At 34.5% G+C, this 18,883-nt stretch overlaps 1 protein-coding gene across 4 annotated transcripts in view; it reads left to right on the top strand.

Annotated features, from left to right (window-relative positions):
* Window positions 1-18,883, top strand: part of CSMD3 (CUB and Sushi multiple domains 3) — a 647,755-nt gene that overhangs the window by 399,149 nt on the left and 229,723 nt on the right. For all 4 annotated transcript variants that reach the window (XM_065630191.1, XM_065630190.1, XM_065630189.1 and 1 more), the window contains 3 exons: window positions 638-754; window positions 5,915-6,130; window positions 6,733-6,921. In XM_065630191.1, coding sequence (XP_065486263.1) covers window positions 638-754; window positions 5,915-6,130; window positions 6,733-6,921 — 522 coding nt within the window. The remainder of the gene's footprint in view (window positions 1-637; window positions 755-5,914; window positions 6,131-6,732; window positions 6,922-18,883) is intronic.

The following is an 18,883-nucleotide window of genomic DNA, read 5'->3' as shown; positions in this document are numbered from 1 at the left end:
GTGTTGTAAGATTTTATTTTTGGTTTTTGTATTAATTCAAGCTGTAATTTAATTTTTGTATTGTTCAATTACTGATTACTTTTACAAAGTCACTATTGATACTATAGAAAGACTTATTCTCATATTGTCAATTGTCATTATAATTTGCGTTAAAGATACACATACATATGCAACAATTAGATACAACGGACGTCATGCTTCCTTGCAATAATATTTTCAGTCAGTAATTCTTCAATATCAACATCTACTCTGTGCCATTTTAACTTTCCAGCCTTACTTGTGGCCGTATCTATATTGTTTGAATCCATATCTTCTTCTGCCCTCATCTTCCTGCTGAACTTGTGACTTTCACAGAGTGTCAAGAAAATATGAAAAAACAGCTAGGGATTAATATCTGTAAAAAAGCATGTTAATTATTAATTGATTATTTTATTATTGTGTAAAAATGGGCTGTAGTTATATGTAGAATTGCTGAATCATTTGACCAGCTATTTTTAAGTAATTTTAAAGCCAGAAGGTGGGGGGGGGTTGTGTGTGTTTGTTTGTTTGTTTGTTTGTTTTAATATTTTCATGTATTTTCTCTCATCTGTAAGTTTTATATTAATTATTTTATTATTATTTTATTTGTTATTTCTAGCTTTATGTGGTGGAGATGTTAGAGGACCTAGTGGAACAATTTTGTCACCTGGTTATCCTGATCTATATCCAAATTCGCTGAATTGTACGTGGACTGTGGATGTTACACATGGAAAAGGTAAATAAATCCTCTTCTCTTTTTCCACGTATTTTTGTTGTATATAAGTCCAGTCTTATCTGCTACACGTGTAGGTCTAAGTTAGCAGCAATGAAGTAGGAATCGTATTTCTGATGTTTGCTTTTGTTTACTTTTATTTATTAATTCCTAGGATTCCAGGTGTGGACTAGATCCTAATGTTTTCTACACAACAGGAAGTCCCTAAAAGTTTATAGTCCAAGTAATGGTTGTGTGCACATTAATTTGTACAGGTAAAAGGGGATGAATGCTTTTTCTGTGTCAAGGAGGAAATGTCTTATCTTAGACAGAGATTAGCTGGAAGAAGTCATTGATATTTAGCCTTGGTATCAACAGAAGAATCTGAAGTGAAGACTTAAGTGAAGATTTTATTTATATTATAGCATAAAAAAGTAATTAAGTTAATGAGAGAAGAGTTGTTTAAAAGGTTTCTCATTGTGCTAAATTTTACATTATGACTAGCTGTCGACAAGGAAATGTCTGACAGAAAATTCCTATTATTTTGAAGAAAATAAAATGTTTCAGCTTACTGAGACACATTTTCAGAGTGGCAGCATATAAATGGCAGTTTAATAAATATTTATGGATTGAATAAATAATATAATTTAGAAATAAATGTAGAGGGAAAAATAATAAATAATGGAACCCAATAAGAGAACATTTAGAGAGGTAAGAAAGAATTATACTATGACTGATTGCAGAAGCCGAGGGACAGGAGAGACTTTTAAGAAAAGGATGATTATCTGTTCAAGGGAGATTTCAGGATAAAAGTGTAATACTGGTTTTAACTTTTTTCTGAGAAAAGATCTTAGCAGGAGTTATTTCAAAGAAATATGAGACAGGCAGAAGAGGTTAGAAAATGCTTAGGACATAAATAGAAGTTAAGAAATCCAAGTAGCACAATTTCCTTGAAATAGTCCGTCATACTTGCTTTCAGGTGAAAGGTTTGGGGACTAGATGAGAAGATATGGGTCAGTCTTTTAGATTTTTGTTAGTTTGGGAGTGACTGCATAGTACTCTTGTAGTATGAGTGGAAAAAGTTAGAGAAGCACAATAATTTAATGTTAAGGGAAGGAGAGAAATAGAGATAAATGTCGTAAGAGAAATTGAATATAGATAGGGTGAGGTAATAAGAACACAAAAGGAGAATCTCATCTGTGACACTGGAAAGAATACAGAAGAAGAAATGAAGGGGAGAGGAAGGAAGTTCAGTTCCGAGTTTCATCATTTTTCTCTGTAAGGGCATGAAAATTTTTACAAAGTATACTGTTGATGTATTCCTCTAATAATGATTTATTGATAACATAAAAATAAGACTTCCCTGACAGAGAATTATGCTAATCTGTGATCCTTGTGTTCTACTCTGTACAAATAGTGTGATAGTTCTTCAGCTAGATGTTAAATCACTCCAACTGGTTGTCCCATTTAAAGCTCCTTAAAGTGTTAAAGTGGCAAAGTGTGTCTCTCAAAATTATTCCTCCAGCTATTCCACAATCTCCTTTTACTACCAAATGATGCCATTGTGTCAATATAATTTGCTTGTAAGTATCCACAGTGAAAAAGCATTCTGAAATTACTGAGGCTGCATATAGGTGCTACATTTGTCCTTGTTATCTCTAGGCATGATACATTGGTTTTAGAGTTGCAGGAAAATAAGGTATGGTGGATCTTTTGCAAAAGAGAAAGGATGTGGGAAGAATACAACTGTTCTTCTGGGTAAGCAAGAAAGTGTAAGAAAACATTTAGCCCTGTAGTCATTTATTTTGCAGCCTATCTGAAAAGCCACTGGAAAACCAACCCAAGCTTTGCAATCTGGTCATTGAAGAGAAGTTGCAGAGACGGATAAGGGTTTACCCTCAGTGGAGTAATATGTGACTGAAAAATATGTAAATTCTGCAGTAAACATAAGCCCAGAATAAGCCATATTTTTCAGGATTCGTGAATGATATTTTATTACTTTCTTAAATCAAAAATGAGATTGTGGAAGAAAGTATTTTTTTTTTAGAAAATTACACAGATGTTTTGTGATTTATCTTTTTTTCTTAAACCCTCAGCTAGAGAAATACTTACAATTTGGGATAAATAAAAGCTGAAATTCTCAATGTGGTTAAATTTTATGTGAGACTATTGAAAAAAACCACCAAATATGATGAGAATCCTGAGAAAACAAATATACAGAAATAATCTATAGAGCTAAAGAGACTAATAGTATAAACATACATATTTTGATTCATACTGCTCGAAGATCTGCTGGAAACAACTGAAGACTGAGGAGTTGCTGTAGTTGAAAATATTGTGTGAATTTGTCATATTTTGTTCTTGTTGGCAAAATGTATTAATAATTTAAGCTCTTCCTGTAGTACTACATGAGAAAGGTAGCTCTCCTTTTATGACACTAAGATACAGGCTTACTTAATTTAACTTTAAACTTCTGACAGTAAAGCTCCATGTCTGAACAAACTAGTCCATTAGGCTGCTTCTGTATTTAATCGGCAAATGTATATATTTTCAGGATATGAATCGTCTCACCCTGAAAAAGTATCTAAAGTGGATGGAATGAATAATACTCTAGAAGTGCCTAGTTATCTCTATCATCTAATCTCCAGGGGGTTTATATAGTCCTCAGATGAATTGCCCATGAGGAGACTAAGTTTTATATAAGTTACCATTTGGCAAAAATTAATCTCCTACACGTAGTGTAGAGAGTGAAGGAGAAAAACTTTCTATAGTGAAGGAGTAAAACTCTGTTCCGGAAATCTCATTTTCTGCTCAGTTTCATGTCTAATACTATTCCAAGTTAAGAATATCAAGGAGTACCTTCTCCTGGCCATTAACTAGTGATATGATTTAAAAAAAATAATTAAAGTTCCCTTTTGCCACTTTTTTTTTTTTTTGACAAATTTTGGTAGTTTAAGGTCAGACTGCCAAGAAAATCTATACAACTTGTAGCTCCAGAATGCTATGGAGTACCCTTTTAAACACACATCTTCATGTTGCAACTTCATATTGCTGTTGCATAACAGCAGGCAATTAAATGCATCTATTTAGTTAAAATATTTGTATTTTACATCTGTATATGTTGTATTGCCAAGAAAAACAGATTCTGTGTTTTTACATACTGTCTCAACTAACATAATCTGCAATATAAATATATATATTTATTTTAGTGTTCAATTGTATCTAAAATTATGGAATTTTGGAATGATTTTTTGTTTGTTTTCATGTGGACCAGCATGACAATTCTTGAATGTCCATTAAAAATCTGTGTGATTTTTTTTTTCTTTCTTTTTAGATTTGTTAACTATGGAATGGAACATGTACCTTAAGTATAGTTAATATTACTAGGTATTACTACGTATTATTTATGAAGAGGAAAGGAAGCATCTATCATAAGAACAATTATTGTATTTTTTCTGTTGTTAGCAAGCAATTCAATATGTGGTGAAGTGAAATTTATGGAGTATCAACGGTATATTTTAAACCATCTACTAACAAAACAGTTAATTTACCCCTCTCTCAACAGTCTGGATTGTAATATGGAGAAATGACATTAGAGTGTTATGTCTTCCTATCTTCATTTCAGATTTTTAAATAATCTTCTTATATAGAAAGCGGCACACGAGGCAGAATAGAAGGAATCTCCCTGAACATTTCTTTTAAAATTCTTCTCGTGAGAAGACGCAATCTATCACACAGCATATATTAATGTGATTAGAATATTTTCCCCCAAAAAATTAAGTTGTACAGCTACTGCTGGGATATACCTTGGTGTTTCGCTTAGAAATGTCATGGAAATCCGGAAAATTGACTGAAAAATTCCCTTGAGTTAAACCTTGAATTTGATGTTTGAACAATATTCAGTGAAGCTCAGCCATGATTCACAGAAATTCCATTATTTTTATTTACTACCATAAAATTTTCTTTGGCATTTCTGATTTTGTTGTTGCACTGTTCATGTATGCATAAAAACAACCAAAATGCATTTGGATTGTAGTAAATGCAACAAATATGGCCTGAATCTCAGCCTCATTCTGTATATATCTCTTATACCACATTTTTCTCTTAAGAGCTCTCTTTTCATGTCAAATCATTGCTGTCTCCTATGGAAAACTATGATAAAAAGAAATAAACCATTTCAGAGTTTATCAGTCCTCAAATTAATTTTGTTACCCTGTTGGAAAGTTCTTGGGGGAGGAAGTATGGAAAAGTAAGAAGGCGAAGTATTTCTTTGCTTTTTGATTAAACTATGTCTACCATTAAAAATCTGTTGTCCATGAGAGTACCCAGTGATCATCAGTCTTCATACTCAATCACATGAATGAGTCTTCCCAAGCATTACATCATTAGATATATTTTACAGAGCCTGAATCATTGGTTTGTAACTTTTGTGATGAAACTGAAAATTCTATTATACTAGAGGTCTCAATAATCATTCAAGCTATCTAATGTATTCTCCTGCTTCTTTTTATTTTTCCTTTTTCTTTTTTTTTTTTTTTTGACTTTTTTTATGCATTCTACCCAACGATTGTGGTCTAAGTCTTAGAGAATTGAAGAAAAAGTAATCTAAGTGTCTGTCTTCACCTTTTTATTGCTATTGTGTTCCAGGATATATCTTTCTTTCTAGATATGTGATTTGTATCTGATGGTTTGCAAAAAAACATACTGTTGACATATGCCACATCTTATGAAGAGACCTCCCATTTTTTTGGGAAGGAAGGCTGCTGTTACTGTATGTGTCATGAGAATATAATGTCATATTTTATAACCTTTCTTTTTGTTACTGCTGTACAAGTATATAGGTGACTGTAAGAAATAAGGTTTACCTTTTCCATTCTGCCATAAACAGTTTTTAATTCAGAATATACATAGTGCGTCATTGGTTTTACACAGAAATGCAAGCATATGTCTTTGAATTCTATGAATCAACCATCCACATTTGCAGTAGAAGCAAAAGTGAAAGACTATCAAAACCAAAAGGTATTTTAATATTGAAATCAGAAATTATACTAATTTTTAGAAGAACTGGATTATTTTCATTTTCTGAACCATGATTTATAATGAAATATATGAATTTAATCCTTGGTTTAATTACATTGATCTTCACAGTGTGATATGTGAATCTAATTCTACTTTTTCTAATAGGAGTGCAGTTCACCTTCTACACCTTTCATTTGGAGGATCACCATGACTACTTACTAATAACAGAGAATGGCAGTTTCACACATCCATTAGCACGTCTGACTGGCTCAGAGCTTCCTTCACCAATCAATGCTGGTCTTTATGGAAATTTCAGGGCTCAGTTGCGTTTTATTTCAGATTTTTCGATATCATATGAAGGATTTAATATTTCTTTCTCTGGTAAGGAAGTACCAGTAATACCTAACTTTTTCACTATTTCATGTAAAGAGGAAAAAAAAAAGTTTAAACTTGAAGTGATTTTGATGTACACATATGCTGAATCATAACATTACATAAGTTGTTTCCTAAACACAACGATTCAAAGTTAGAAATCCTCTCTGCCTCTGTTGAGACTTCTCTGCTACATGATAGATAAGATGGCAGTTAACTACAAGAAATTATCAAATGAGGAGAGGAAACAGAACAAATTTCGGTTAGTGAAATTCCAGATGAGCCCAAGTGTCAATTGTTTACACTTTTATTCTGTGCCATTGTTTACATTTGTTTCATGTACCTGGAACATTTATGGCTTTTACAAGAGTGATAAAGCATGTTGGTTTATGCATCTTTAAAACATTGTGTACGTATTCACTAGTCTTTATGTTTTAATGTAGTATAATTGCAAATCTAACATTCACACATTCATTTTGGTTTTTAAATCTGAAGTATGTATTGATAGTCAGGTGGAAATATACAGAAATTACTAGACTGCAAAATGACAAATATGACTGATCAAAAACATGTATTCACTTGTACAAGCTGAATTGCTCTCTTGTTTTCAGAATATAATCTTGAACCTTGTGAAGATCCTGGGATCCCACAATTTGGTAACAGAATAGGATTTAATTTTGGAGTGGGAGATATTCTGACATTCTCTTGTTCATCTGGATATCGTTTAGAAGGAGCTTCAGAGATTATTTGTCTTGGTGGTGGCCGAAGAGTATGGAGTGCACCTCTGCCAAGGTGTGTGGGTACGTGGTCAGCTGCTTTCATTTGCTTGTATGTGTAGTCATTGTCCATGGATTTGCAGATTTACAGCATGGAAAAGCATGGTAATACACCTCTTACTTTTTAATGTACTCTCATATTCTCCATATTTCCTTAGTCAAATTTATTTAACCTTTTCCTAATATAATCAGCATTAGAACTATAAGTGCACTGCGTAGTCTATACTTGAAAGCATTTCAAATTGAGGGCACAATGCTTGTTCGTGTTATTTTGATTAATAGGTTGGAAAACTAGGCATAAATTTAAAACAGCAGTTCAGATGCCTAACAATTGACTCTTTTTTGGTCAATGCAAGCTTCTAAGTGATACCCATATTACAAAAATGTGTATATGTAGTTAAAGAACTTAGACCAAAGTTATTTCATAAAACTAGGTCCATGTATGCATGTGTGCAAGTCAACCTGTGCTTCCTATGTAAGTCAGAGTAGAGAAACACATGTTCAGAATATCCTCAGAACAGTTGTTCTGGTTTTAAAATTATAGTTGAGATAACTGAGAGGAAACGCTTTCTGATGATGTAGAGGTAGCCTACATAAGCAGCTTTTGACTAGAAAGTTAATTTTTAATGGCTAATGTTGTCTGAGCTTAATTCTTCCTAAATACCCAACAAAATCTCTAAAAAGTAGGATAGTTACTTGCCTACATTTTTTTTATTTATTTAGGAGTATATGCTACTTAGAAAAGTTTATATATTAATATATCTGTATCAATGTGCTTTTGGAATATTTTGTCATACTAAATTGTATTATCATAAAACATAAGATTCAGAATCTGATTATATAAGAGCAAGCACATAACACATCAATAGTGATTATCCACTGTTAGTTACTGTATCATAATTTTCATGTCCAAGCTATTCCTACGCTTACCTTGGTATAACTGAAGTGAATTTGGCATATGCATCAGTGCCGTTTATGTATGTATGGGATAGATAGTATAGGAGTTGGTGTAGTGCATGAATAGAAGTTATTTTTTGTGTTGGAGTTGAGAATTTCTGCCCATAAGAATAATAATGCATGCACAGTTTTGAAGACAGGTTACATTTTAGTAATACATTTATGGAAGTGTTAATATATTGAAAATGTTTTGGTAAATTATCAGTAAAGAAGAACTTGCACAGAAACCGAAAAAAAATGCTCTTTAGTTTTCATGGCATAGGAAATAACTTTTACAGTTATTTGTTTGGTATTATCTATAACTGGTTCCTAGTTCACATGCTCCTGATGCTTAATGCTATAAGAACTGCAAAGGTTAAGACCAATAAGATTTCTTTTTTTTTTTTCTGGTAGTGTTCATATGTCATTTATTGGCTGCAAATGAACTTTTTGATATGTTGGACTCCTGAACTCGACTAAATTCAAAATTTGAAAAACCAATTGAATCATAAATACCTCGTGAAAATTCCATAAACAGAAAGAAACTGAATTTGATAGATTAACAGTACTTTACACTATTTTTTTTGTTTGTTTCTAATGCTTAAAATTTAGTGTGATTCGTATTATCGGATTCCTTAGATTGCTTGAAATTTGCCATATAGTTAAATAAAATAATCCTCATTTTGGTAATACATGTTTATATGCTTATGTATTCATTCTCTATTTTGGTTATACATATGCTATTTTGTTTTCCCAAGGATTTCACAAGATTCACAGCTCATTGACTTATTTTAGAATTTTACCAGAAGTTTAATGCAAAGTTTACTTAAATGTTTTGTAACATTTGATTTACAGACAGAAAATAAACAAAAATGTGGTAGCTATGGCAATATACCTAGTCTATGAACTAGCCATTTCAGATTCTCAATCAGTCATCCTAGGATTGTCTTTTACTGTCTTTGCTGTATTTCTGGTACCATATAATGAATGAAAAGAACAACACCAGCTACAGAAGTGACATTTGCCAAATGTGAGATAGGTCTGCTTGACATGGTGCAGAGATTCTTGGAAATGCATATCTATACTAGCTTTCCAGTAGATTGAGAATATTTAGAAGTTAGTAATTGTTCTGTCTGTAATATCTTCAAGTACAGACAAAACACTACTGTCTATATTTCTGAAACTAGCTTTTATTCCTGTTTCATCATTATAATACATGTATAATAATGGCCAACTAAAGATTGAAACTACTAACCCTACTGTCAGCATTTGAAAATTCACAGTTTGTATTATTACTCTCTGATATTACTCTCTGACTTATTCTCAGTGTGGATTTATTTCCTTTTGTGCTCCTCTGTATATTCAACTGTACACCATGAAAACATCACATATATATATATATAGCTGGGACATTTTTTAACTGGCCAAAACTCTAGGTAAATTATCACTCTTCCCATCTCCCTCCCATAGCAAAAGATTAGCACATCTGTTAAAATGGTCGTCTTTATTGGTCATAATTTCATGTCAGCATTCTAGGTCCTGTAAAGAGAAATAATAATTTAGATTTTTCATGCAAACTACAGAGAATTAATGGATAAAAAAAGAAATCACTAACTTTGTTTTCAATAAAACTTAAGAAAATTTCATGTGAGATACTATGAATTTGTCATTGGTTAAAAACCTGTAAGAAGAAAAAGTTTGTTAGCAAAGTGAAGAGCATGGATGCTAAAAATTGATCATATAACTAAATTAATGTTTCAAATGTTGTATTAGTTCTATCTTGCTTTAATACATTCATTACTGTTCTGAAAGTGAACTCTATGGTAGCATTTGCTTAGAATAGTTACAAACGGAAGAAAACATTGAAGAACCCGAGAGACATAATAAGCTAGGAATTCTAAATTAATGGCATGAATCTAAGAAACTGATTTAAGAACAAATAATTTGCCAATGGATCAGAAGCTGTCTCCATCTTCTTACTCGGAAGTTGGATAAATAAATGTCATATATTAATTCATATTACTATTATTCAATTTATGAAGATATTATTTTTCAAACCTGAATTTGAAATTAAGAAAAAAAAATGAAATTAAGAACCAAAAAGTGAAAAAGTAATGTTCAAATAGCAAATAAATACTTGTTACTGAATTTTTAAAGCTGAACTCCTCAAATGATGGCATTATCTGAATTCTCTAGGACTTGATGTTGTGCTGGAACAATTTTTAAAACAAGTCTTTTCTAAAAATGTAGAAATATTTTCCATATTTCTGTTTATTTAGCTGGTTCTTTTAAATGACTTCAAACTTCATAAACTGTTACTGAATACTACTATTTCTAAATCGTGATGAACACGATAATTACAAATATCCACATTTTCTCATTACATGGTTGGTAGAGGTTCACAAAAATACATGTGTATGTCTTGTTTATATACCTGTACATCATTCCTAATATCCTAGAGTTACCTTATAGCAAGTGCATATATTCTCTGTATAGGTAAAAGAATCCACTGCCTGATTCAGCTCATTTTGCGGTAGATGTCTGCAATGACTCATGAATTGTATCACTCATGTTTCCAGCTTATATATGGTAGTTTTAATTAACTCACAAACGATGTTAGCATAGTGTCATTTTTTTGTTGTTGTTTTATTTGGTTTAGTTTTGGTTGGTTGTTTTTTGATATCTAAATGAGTGTTCCTTTTCAATACATCTGGAGACGTGATTAATAATACTGTTAAAAATCATAACAGTGAGAAACTGATCACATCAATTCAATTCTGAAAACTGCTATATATACTTAAATATACACTCTCATGATTAACAAGCACTAATATCAAATATTTTATCCTATGACTGTTAATGCTTTAAGCAAATAACTATAAATGAGGAGGGAATGTTTTATTCTTGTGGGAAAAGGTAACTGTTGAAACAAGTTTATTTAATGTGATAAGTCCACTTCTCTCTTGAACAGCTTCCATATGTTGAAAACTGATGCTTTATTTTCTATCAAACCATATCAATTGTCAGTCAGATTTGTGGTCATTCTTGCCTCTTGACTGTAGAATTTCTATACTTATCCACTTACCTGTGCTTTGAAATTAACTTCGTAAAGGTCATTAGATTACTCAAATGTGAGGTCTTACCGCTATCAAACAGAAGAGACACAGACAGCACTCATATTTCTATACCTTAATCTCTTGTTATTATGAGGAAGACAGCGATACTGGCGAGCAGTTGATAGTCTTTGATCTGCTATTACTCCTTACAACTTTCTATGCAGTTGATTACTAATCATAAAGTTTTGGCATTCATTTTATTGAGTTTTTCTCCTGCTTACTCAGATAAATATCCAATTTTTTCAAGAAAATGCAGAAGAGTATGTTATGGGAGAAGACAAAAGAAAGAAAAGAAATATAATAGCAGGAAATTTTTCACTAGACGAGTCTTTTGAGAGTACTTTGTTTACTGCTGCATATTTTTAATAGTCTGAACAGTCTGAAATAGTCTGAATCGTATAGGATCTTAATCAATAGGATGGGTTGACCCCAGCTAGCAGATGAGCCACCAACCCAGACACTTGCTTACTCCATACAGTGGGATGAGGGAGAGAATCAAAAAGCCAAAAGCAAGAAAAAAAAAACCAAACCAAACCAGAACCAAAGTTGTTGGTCAAAATAAAGACAGTTTAATAAGTGATGGGGGGGGAAAAAAAAAAAAATGATACAAAGGCAGTCACTCACCACTAGCAGACTGATGTCCGGTCAATCTCCAACCAATGGCTACTTTGAAAAACTCCCCTGATTTTATTGTAGAGTATGGCACTCTGTGCCATGAAATATTTCCTTGGTCAATTCAGATCAGCTGTCACAGCTGTGTCCTCTCCCAGCCTCTTGCCTGCTCAGAGGGGGAACATCATGAGAAACAAAGAACATCTTATATAGCTTATTTGCCAAGCTTGAGTTAAGGTGCTTTTCAGGGTATACCTGGGCAGTGAAAAATAGAAATGTCTGAAGGGTTATACTGTGTGAAAGAAAAAACTAATTCAGTGTTGAACTGAAGCACAGTTACATAATCAATGAAGTGAAGGTTCTACCGCAGATAGGTCTGCAGTAATTGCAAGGTCTCTTAATTAGAGGGAAAGCCATTAACTACTCTTTGCACATTTTATTCCATATTGTCATTAGAGTCCTGCTGCATAGCTTTATCCATTTCTGTGCATACACGAAATTTAAGACAAAGGTCGGATTTAATATTTTGGGCTGTCAAAAGTGTCTTTTGGTAGTTGTAACTGAGCTTTCTTTTAATATGTAGAATGTTTCAGCAGCATGAATTCTCAGTTTTAGGACAGTGATATTCACTTGTAAATGTGTCATTGATTCTTCCCTAAACAAATCAATCCTAATCATTGTTTAGTTTGCCAGAAGTAAATTTATTCCTTTCTCCTGACATTTCTAAATATGTTGTGTTTCTGTTATTTTCTTCAGGGACAGGAGATCCCAAAGTAAATATGGCCATTGAGAGCCAACCATCAGATAGTATAATGGCGTTATAATGTGATAACCACTTTCTTTACATTTCCTATGTATTCTAATATTTTACAAAAAGTTTTAACTGCTCCTGTTCACTGCATGGAAATCTTCACTAAGTTCCAACAGTTCTTGAGTTATTTTGTGTTTTGTTTTGGGTTTTCATATTTTGGCGTTGTTTTGTTTAGTTGTTTTTTTTTTGAGACAGTTCTAGTTAGTTCAAAATCAAATTTTGCACATTGGTTGTTTAAATTATTCTAAGATACAATATATATTTGTTAATACATTTTATCTTGTTAATACTAATGCAGAAGCTCATTTGTCATGCTATTTCTCCATCTTCTTTTGGTCAACTGTGGTGCAGGAGCATATTCTTTAAAGTATATGGGACTCCTCTTCATTCTTGTCAGCTGGAGCTATTGATTGTGAAAAATAATAGTAATAGTGTAAATAATTGTCTTTCATTAAAACATAAACTATGCAGTCAAGTAACAGTCAAAAAAGTATGTGCAAAGTATATTGAAAGTAAATTTAATAAGCAGACAGCTACGTGAATCTTGTGATGTTCAGATCGACTCTGATGTAGACGCATGAACTGCGGATATATAGTAAGAAATTGCAGTTCTTCTTTTTTGGATCCATGAAAGGAAATCTGATCTTTTGGAACAATCTAAAAGTGAAAACCATAGTTCTCACTGATTGAAGAAGAAAAGGTTCCTTCCATTTTCTTCATCAGCGTAAGTTTCCTTGTACTTAACTCTGTCAGGATACTAAAACCACCTGGAAAACTTTTGATGACCTCATAACTCAGGTTATTCAAGGAAATAATGCTGGTTTGTTTTGTTTTGACAAGAGTCTAGTTTCTTGCTTTCATCTGCCATCAGTTGAAGAGGTAGAACTTCTGAAGATTAACCCTTTTATAAGAAACAGTTGTTTGACCACTGAATTTAGGTACACTTTCTGAAGTAGCTGTTGATTTGCATTTTACTGCCCCTGTTGGTTAAAGAAAAAATCCTTTTTAGAATGTTTCCACTTACTTGCTCAGTCAAGCTATTGCAGTGTTCTTAGTCTCCTAAACAAGAGGTAACATATTTTCAAAATACAGAACTGCTATTTATAGCTCTTATATTTAGATTCCAAGGGATTGTCTTGAACAAAACAACGATTGAATTTCACTCTGTAGCAGCATGTCACATTTCTTTGTTTGATAATTATTTATGATAAGTATTTCATCAGCTGAATCGTGAGAAACCTTGCAAAGTTCTCCTAATAGAGCATATTTAAAAAAAAATAAAAACCATTCATTGAAGAATTGTTTTCAAATGGTTAAATTACCCAAACAGATGCATTTCATTCCTTTGTTACAATAACAATGGCATTTTAGAAGATTACAGAATTTAAATGTACTAATAAGCAGTAGTTTAAACTCATCTGGTTTATTATGGAAATGTGCAATGAACACATATTCATAATCAAAGATATAACAGTCATTTCTTACAAATAGCTTATTATATCAGTATTCTCCTTTCATTAATTTTGAGGTTTTGTTTATTCTTCTTTCTAATATTGAAATGATTCTGTATTTCTGATAAAGTCCAGGAGCAGTGATTTACTTCAATCTTAATGTTACATCCTTGTATTTTATACAAGGCTGAATTAAAGTCTTTGTGGAAACATAGCTGCATGATGAAATGTTTCCTTACTTCTTACTTCTTACTTATTTCTTTTTCCGTTTTTCTTTTCTTTTCTTTTTTCTTTTCTTTGTTTTTTTTTCCCCTACAAGCAAAGTGTGTAGGGTAGGTTCTAAGCTTCAGCTTAAATAAGTAGATTTTAATTAAATAAATATGTCACTAAAACAACCTGAATTTCATCTCTATTTAATAGGGAATGTTACTAAAATGAAACATTAAGGCACCACAGACATGTTTGTAATTTCTGATAATAGCTCTAGGTATGTTTTTATAGGATGGTCACAGACTTTCTGTTCCTCTGTGATTTTTCCTTTACTTCTCAAGTAGTGTTTTGCCTCTTCTTTTCTCTCTTTTATATTTCCCTCTTTACACATTTTCCCTCTAATTTTATCCAGGTTTGCATTTTCACTCTCTCTTTTCTGTCACTTACTGTAATGCCTGTTAAAATTATTTCCCAAGCACTTTAAGCAAATTACAGATGTTTGTATTTGTTTTAAATTTAAGAACTCAGTTTTTGTTTTGTTTTGTTTCAATGTGGTTTTGTTTGTTGTTGTTTTTCCCTGACACTCTTTTACTCAGTACTTAGGAGTATTTTGCTCTTTTTTGATTTATGCTATAGTATTAACATCAAATAATAAAAGGAAACTATATGTTACCTGAAGTTCCATGTAATTTTAAGCAACATAGCTGTCTGTTCATATTGACAAATAAAAGTGGCAATTAGTGGATAGAGCTACCTATGGTACAGTTTGGAAAGTCATATAACACTAATCATGTATCTTCCTGGTTTGAATCTGCACTTATTCAGAATCATACTGGTGGAGATTTTGTGTGTATTTGGTTTGGTTGGCTGGTTTTTGTTGCTTTTCTGTTTGTTTGTTTGAAATAATAATTTGCACTGGCAGGAGGCAAGTAGAGAAGCAAGGCACTAATTTGATTTTGTGAGAATCCGTCTGAGAAGTGTATGAAAGAAGCCATTGTTGTAGGCCACAGTGTGTGCTTCCATGGAACTGTAATGATATAACTGAATGCTATGAGAGAAATTATTTTCTACTATGGTTTTCAAGACTGCTGTTACTAGACATGCTTTCTTGTCTGCTAACAAGAGGGCTGAGATCATACAGAGAAGCACAGAACAGTTTGGCTTGGAAGAGACCTTTGAAGATCATCTAGTCCATCCCCTTGCTGTGGGCAGGCATATCTTTCACTAGATCAGGTTGCTCAAAGCCCCATCTAACCTGACCGTGAACACTTCCAGTGATGGAGCATCCACAACTTGAAATACAATATTCTCCCTCTATATTAAGCAAAGTACAATCAGATTGAAAGATACTATGACATGAAAAATTTCCTTATTTTTAACAGAAGACATAACATTGTTCTCAAAAATTAGTTAAAAATGTCCTAAAAGTTGACTCACTGCTGTGTTTAGATTTTTTTTAAATTGCTTTGAATTACAGTTCTGATAAAAACAGAGTTGCTGCTTCAACTTAATACCATAAATACCATGAGCCTTTTGACTTTTCTGTCTCTCTGGAATGGGAAAGGATATCCCACTAACTTAAAATTACAATCATCTTATTCCTCTATGTTGTAATTCAAACTGACCTATGCATCTTCAGAGTAGCAAATACACATTTATTTGAGAATAAAATTAAAGGATAGACATGATCATGTGGATTAGAAGGTTTTTCACTTCTGTCTAGGTTATGTGCATCCAACTGTTCTAAGGAGTGATGACACCTGAATTATTTGGGTACTTGTTCTGTATCTCTGTCGAATTAAACCTAGTCTTCAGGCATTTCTTCTGCTTTGATCTGTGCCTGATTTGGCTTCCTGCACAATGTTTGTTTTAGCTGCACACCGAAAGAATAGTTAATCAATGTCTATATTCATTTAATGTACAAATTTCATGTACAAAATATATATTTCAATATCCTGTATTTCACCCAAACAAGTCAAGTGGGGGAATTATAATAACGCTAATAAACAATAATAGCTTTTAAAATAGATACCATAGATTGTTTAAACATATTTTCAAGCCATTAAAGTACCACATGGTTTTGCACAGTACAGTTGATTATTCTGTGAAATTATAAACCAATGGTTTTCCCAAGTTAGAATTACTGGGGCACATTCTTACGAGACTGGGTAAAATAAATGGCAAGAATATAGAAGTGATCCTGAAAAAAAACCCCCATAAATCCAGAAAATTTAGTGTTACAGTTAAATTTAAAATTAATTTAAATCTATTAAAAAGAGAGGAAGTGCTCTTATTCTTGCACTATAATGACACATAACAAAGCTAAATGAAAAAGGAAGGAAAGAACTGTAAGGGTTTGTCAGTTTGTCAGAACTGTAAGGGTTTTGTCAGTTTGTCAATTTTAAATACTTGGTACTTCACTGCTAAAATGTCTTAATTAGAATTATGTAAGTATTCTAAAATATGACAGTAAATGGAAGTTAGTTATTAATGCCTAATGTAGCATTACCTCAAGTTTTTATGTTCGGAGGATTTTTGTGATTGAACTGGAGGAAAATCCCGTTGGCAAGGCTGCTTGAAGGTAAAGGGGCCCAAGATAGTTGGTTAACATTCAGGGACTGCTTCTACCAAGCTCAAGATCAGTGCATCCCGACGCGCAGGAAGTCAAGGAGGGGAGACCTGCGTGGTTAAACAGGGAACTGCTGGGCAAACTCAAGTGGAAGAGGAGGGTTTACAAATCATGGAAGGAGGGGCTGGCCACTTGGGAAGAATATAAGGCTGTTGTCAGAGGATGTAGGGAGGCAACTAGGAAAGCTAAGGCCTCCTTAGAGTTAAACCTGGCGAGAGGGGTCAAGGACAACAGGAAGAGCTTCTTCAAATACATGGCAGATAAAACTAACACCAGAGGCAATGTAGGCCCACTGATGAATGGGGTGGGTGCCCTGGTGACAGAAGATACAGAGAAGGCAGAGTTACTGAATGCCTTCTTTGTCTCTGTCTACTCTGCCGGAGCCTGTCCTGAGGAGCCCCGTACCCCTGAGGCCCCAGAGGAAGGCAGGGCAATGGAGGAGTTTGCCTTAGTTGATGAAGACTGGGTTAGGGACCAGTTAAGCAATCTGGACACCCATAAATCCATGGGTCCAGATGGGATGCACCCGCGGGTGCTGAGGGAGCTGGCTGAAGTCATTGCTGGACCACTCTCCATCATCTTTGCCAAGTCTTGGGAAACGGGAGAGGTGCCTGAGGACTGGAGGAAAGCAAATGTCACTCCGGTCTTCAAAAAGGGCAAGAAGGAGGACCCGGGCAACTATAGACCGGTCAGCCTCACCTCCATCCCTGGGAAAGTGATGGAACACCTTATCCTTGGTGCCATCTTAAGACATATCAAGGATAAGAGGGTCATCAGGGACAGTCGACATGGCTTCACCAAGGGGAAGTCGTGTTTGACCAACCTCATAGCCTTTTATGAAGACGTAACAAGGTGGATTGACGATGGCAGAGCAGTGGATGTGGTCTACCTTGACTTCAGCAAAGCATTTGACACAGTCTCCCACAGCATCCTCACGGCAAAACTGAGGAAGTGTGGACTGGATGATCGGGTAGTGAGGTGGACTGCAAACTGGCTGAAGGAGAGAAGCCAGAGAGTCGTGGTCAATGAGGCAGAGTCTGGTTGGAGGCCTGTATCTAGTGGAGTGCCTCAAGGGTCAGTTCTGGGACCAATACTGTTCAATATATTCATCAATGACTTGGATGAGGGAATTGAGTGTACTATCAGCAAGTTTGCTGACGACACCAAGCTGGGAGGAGTGGCTGACACGGCAGAGGGCTGTGCTGCCATCCAGCGAGATCTGGACAGGCTAGAGAGTTGGGCGGGGAAAAATTTAATGAAATATAGTAAGGGGAAATGTAGAGTCTTACATCTGGGCAGGAACAACCCCAGGTTCCAGTACAGGTTGGGAAATGACCTATTAGAGAGCAGTGCAGGGGAAAGGGACCTGGGGGTCCTGGTGGACAGCAGGATGACCATGAGCCAGCACTGTGCCCTTGTGGCCAAGAAGGCCAATGGCATCCTGGGGTGTATAAGAAGGGGGGTGGTTAGTAGGTCGAGAGAGGTTCTCCTTCCCCTCTACTCTGCCCTGGTGAGACCCCATCTGGAATATTGTGTCCAGTTCTGGGCCCCTCAGTTCAAGAAGGACAGGGAACTGCTGGAGAGAGTCCAGTGCAGGGCCACAAAGATGATGAAGGGAGTGGAGCATCTCCCTTATGAGGAAAGGCTGAGGGAGCTGGGTCTCTTTAGCTTGGAGAAGAGGAGACTGAGGGGTGACCTCATCAATGTTTATAAATATATAAAGGGTGGGTGTCACGAGGATGGAGCCAGGCTCTTCTCGGTGACAACCAACAGTAAGACAAGGGGTAATGGGTTCAAGCTGGAACACAAGAGGTTCCACTTAAATTTGAGAAGAAACTTCTTCTCAGTGAGGGTGACAGAACACTGGAACAGGCTGCCCAGGGAGGTTGTGGATTCTCCTTCTCTGGAGACATTCAAAACCCGCCTGGACGCCTTCCTGTGTAACCTCACCTAGGTGTTCCTGCTCTGGCAGGGGGATTGGACTAGATGATCTTTTGAGCTCCCTTCCAATCCCTAACATTCTGTGATTCTGTGATTCTGTGAACTTAGTTACCAAAGTCTGCAACTGTAAGGTTTCCTTTTTAGAATGGTAACTATTACTTGGAAACACTTTCTTATTTTTATTTTTAACTCTTAAGCTTAAATCTATTAAATTCCTTCCCTTTCCGCTCCGAGTTACTATTTTTCTACCTATTTATTAATGAAACTATTTTTTTCTTTT

Source organism: Caloenas nicobarica, chromosome 2, assembly GCF_036013445.1.
Source record: "Caloenas nicobarica isolate bCalNic1 chromosome 2, bCalNic1.hap1, whole genome shotgun sequence".
NCBI classification, from domain to species: domain Eukaryota; kingdom Metazoa; phylum Chordata; class Aves; order Columbiformes; family Columbidae; genus Caloenas; species Caloenas nicobarica.
Note: the sequence above shows the minus strand (reverse complement) of the source record. Positions and strands in the feature narration are given on the sequence as shown.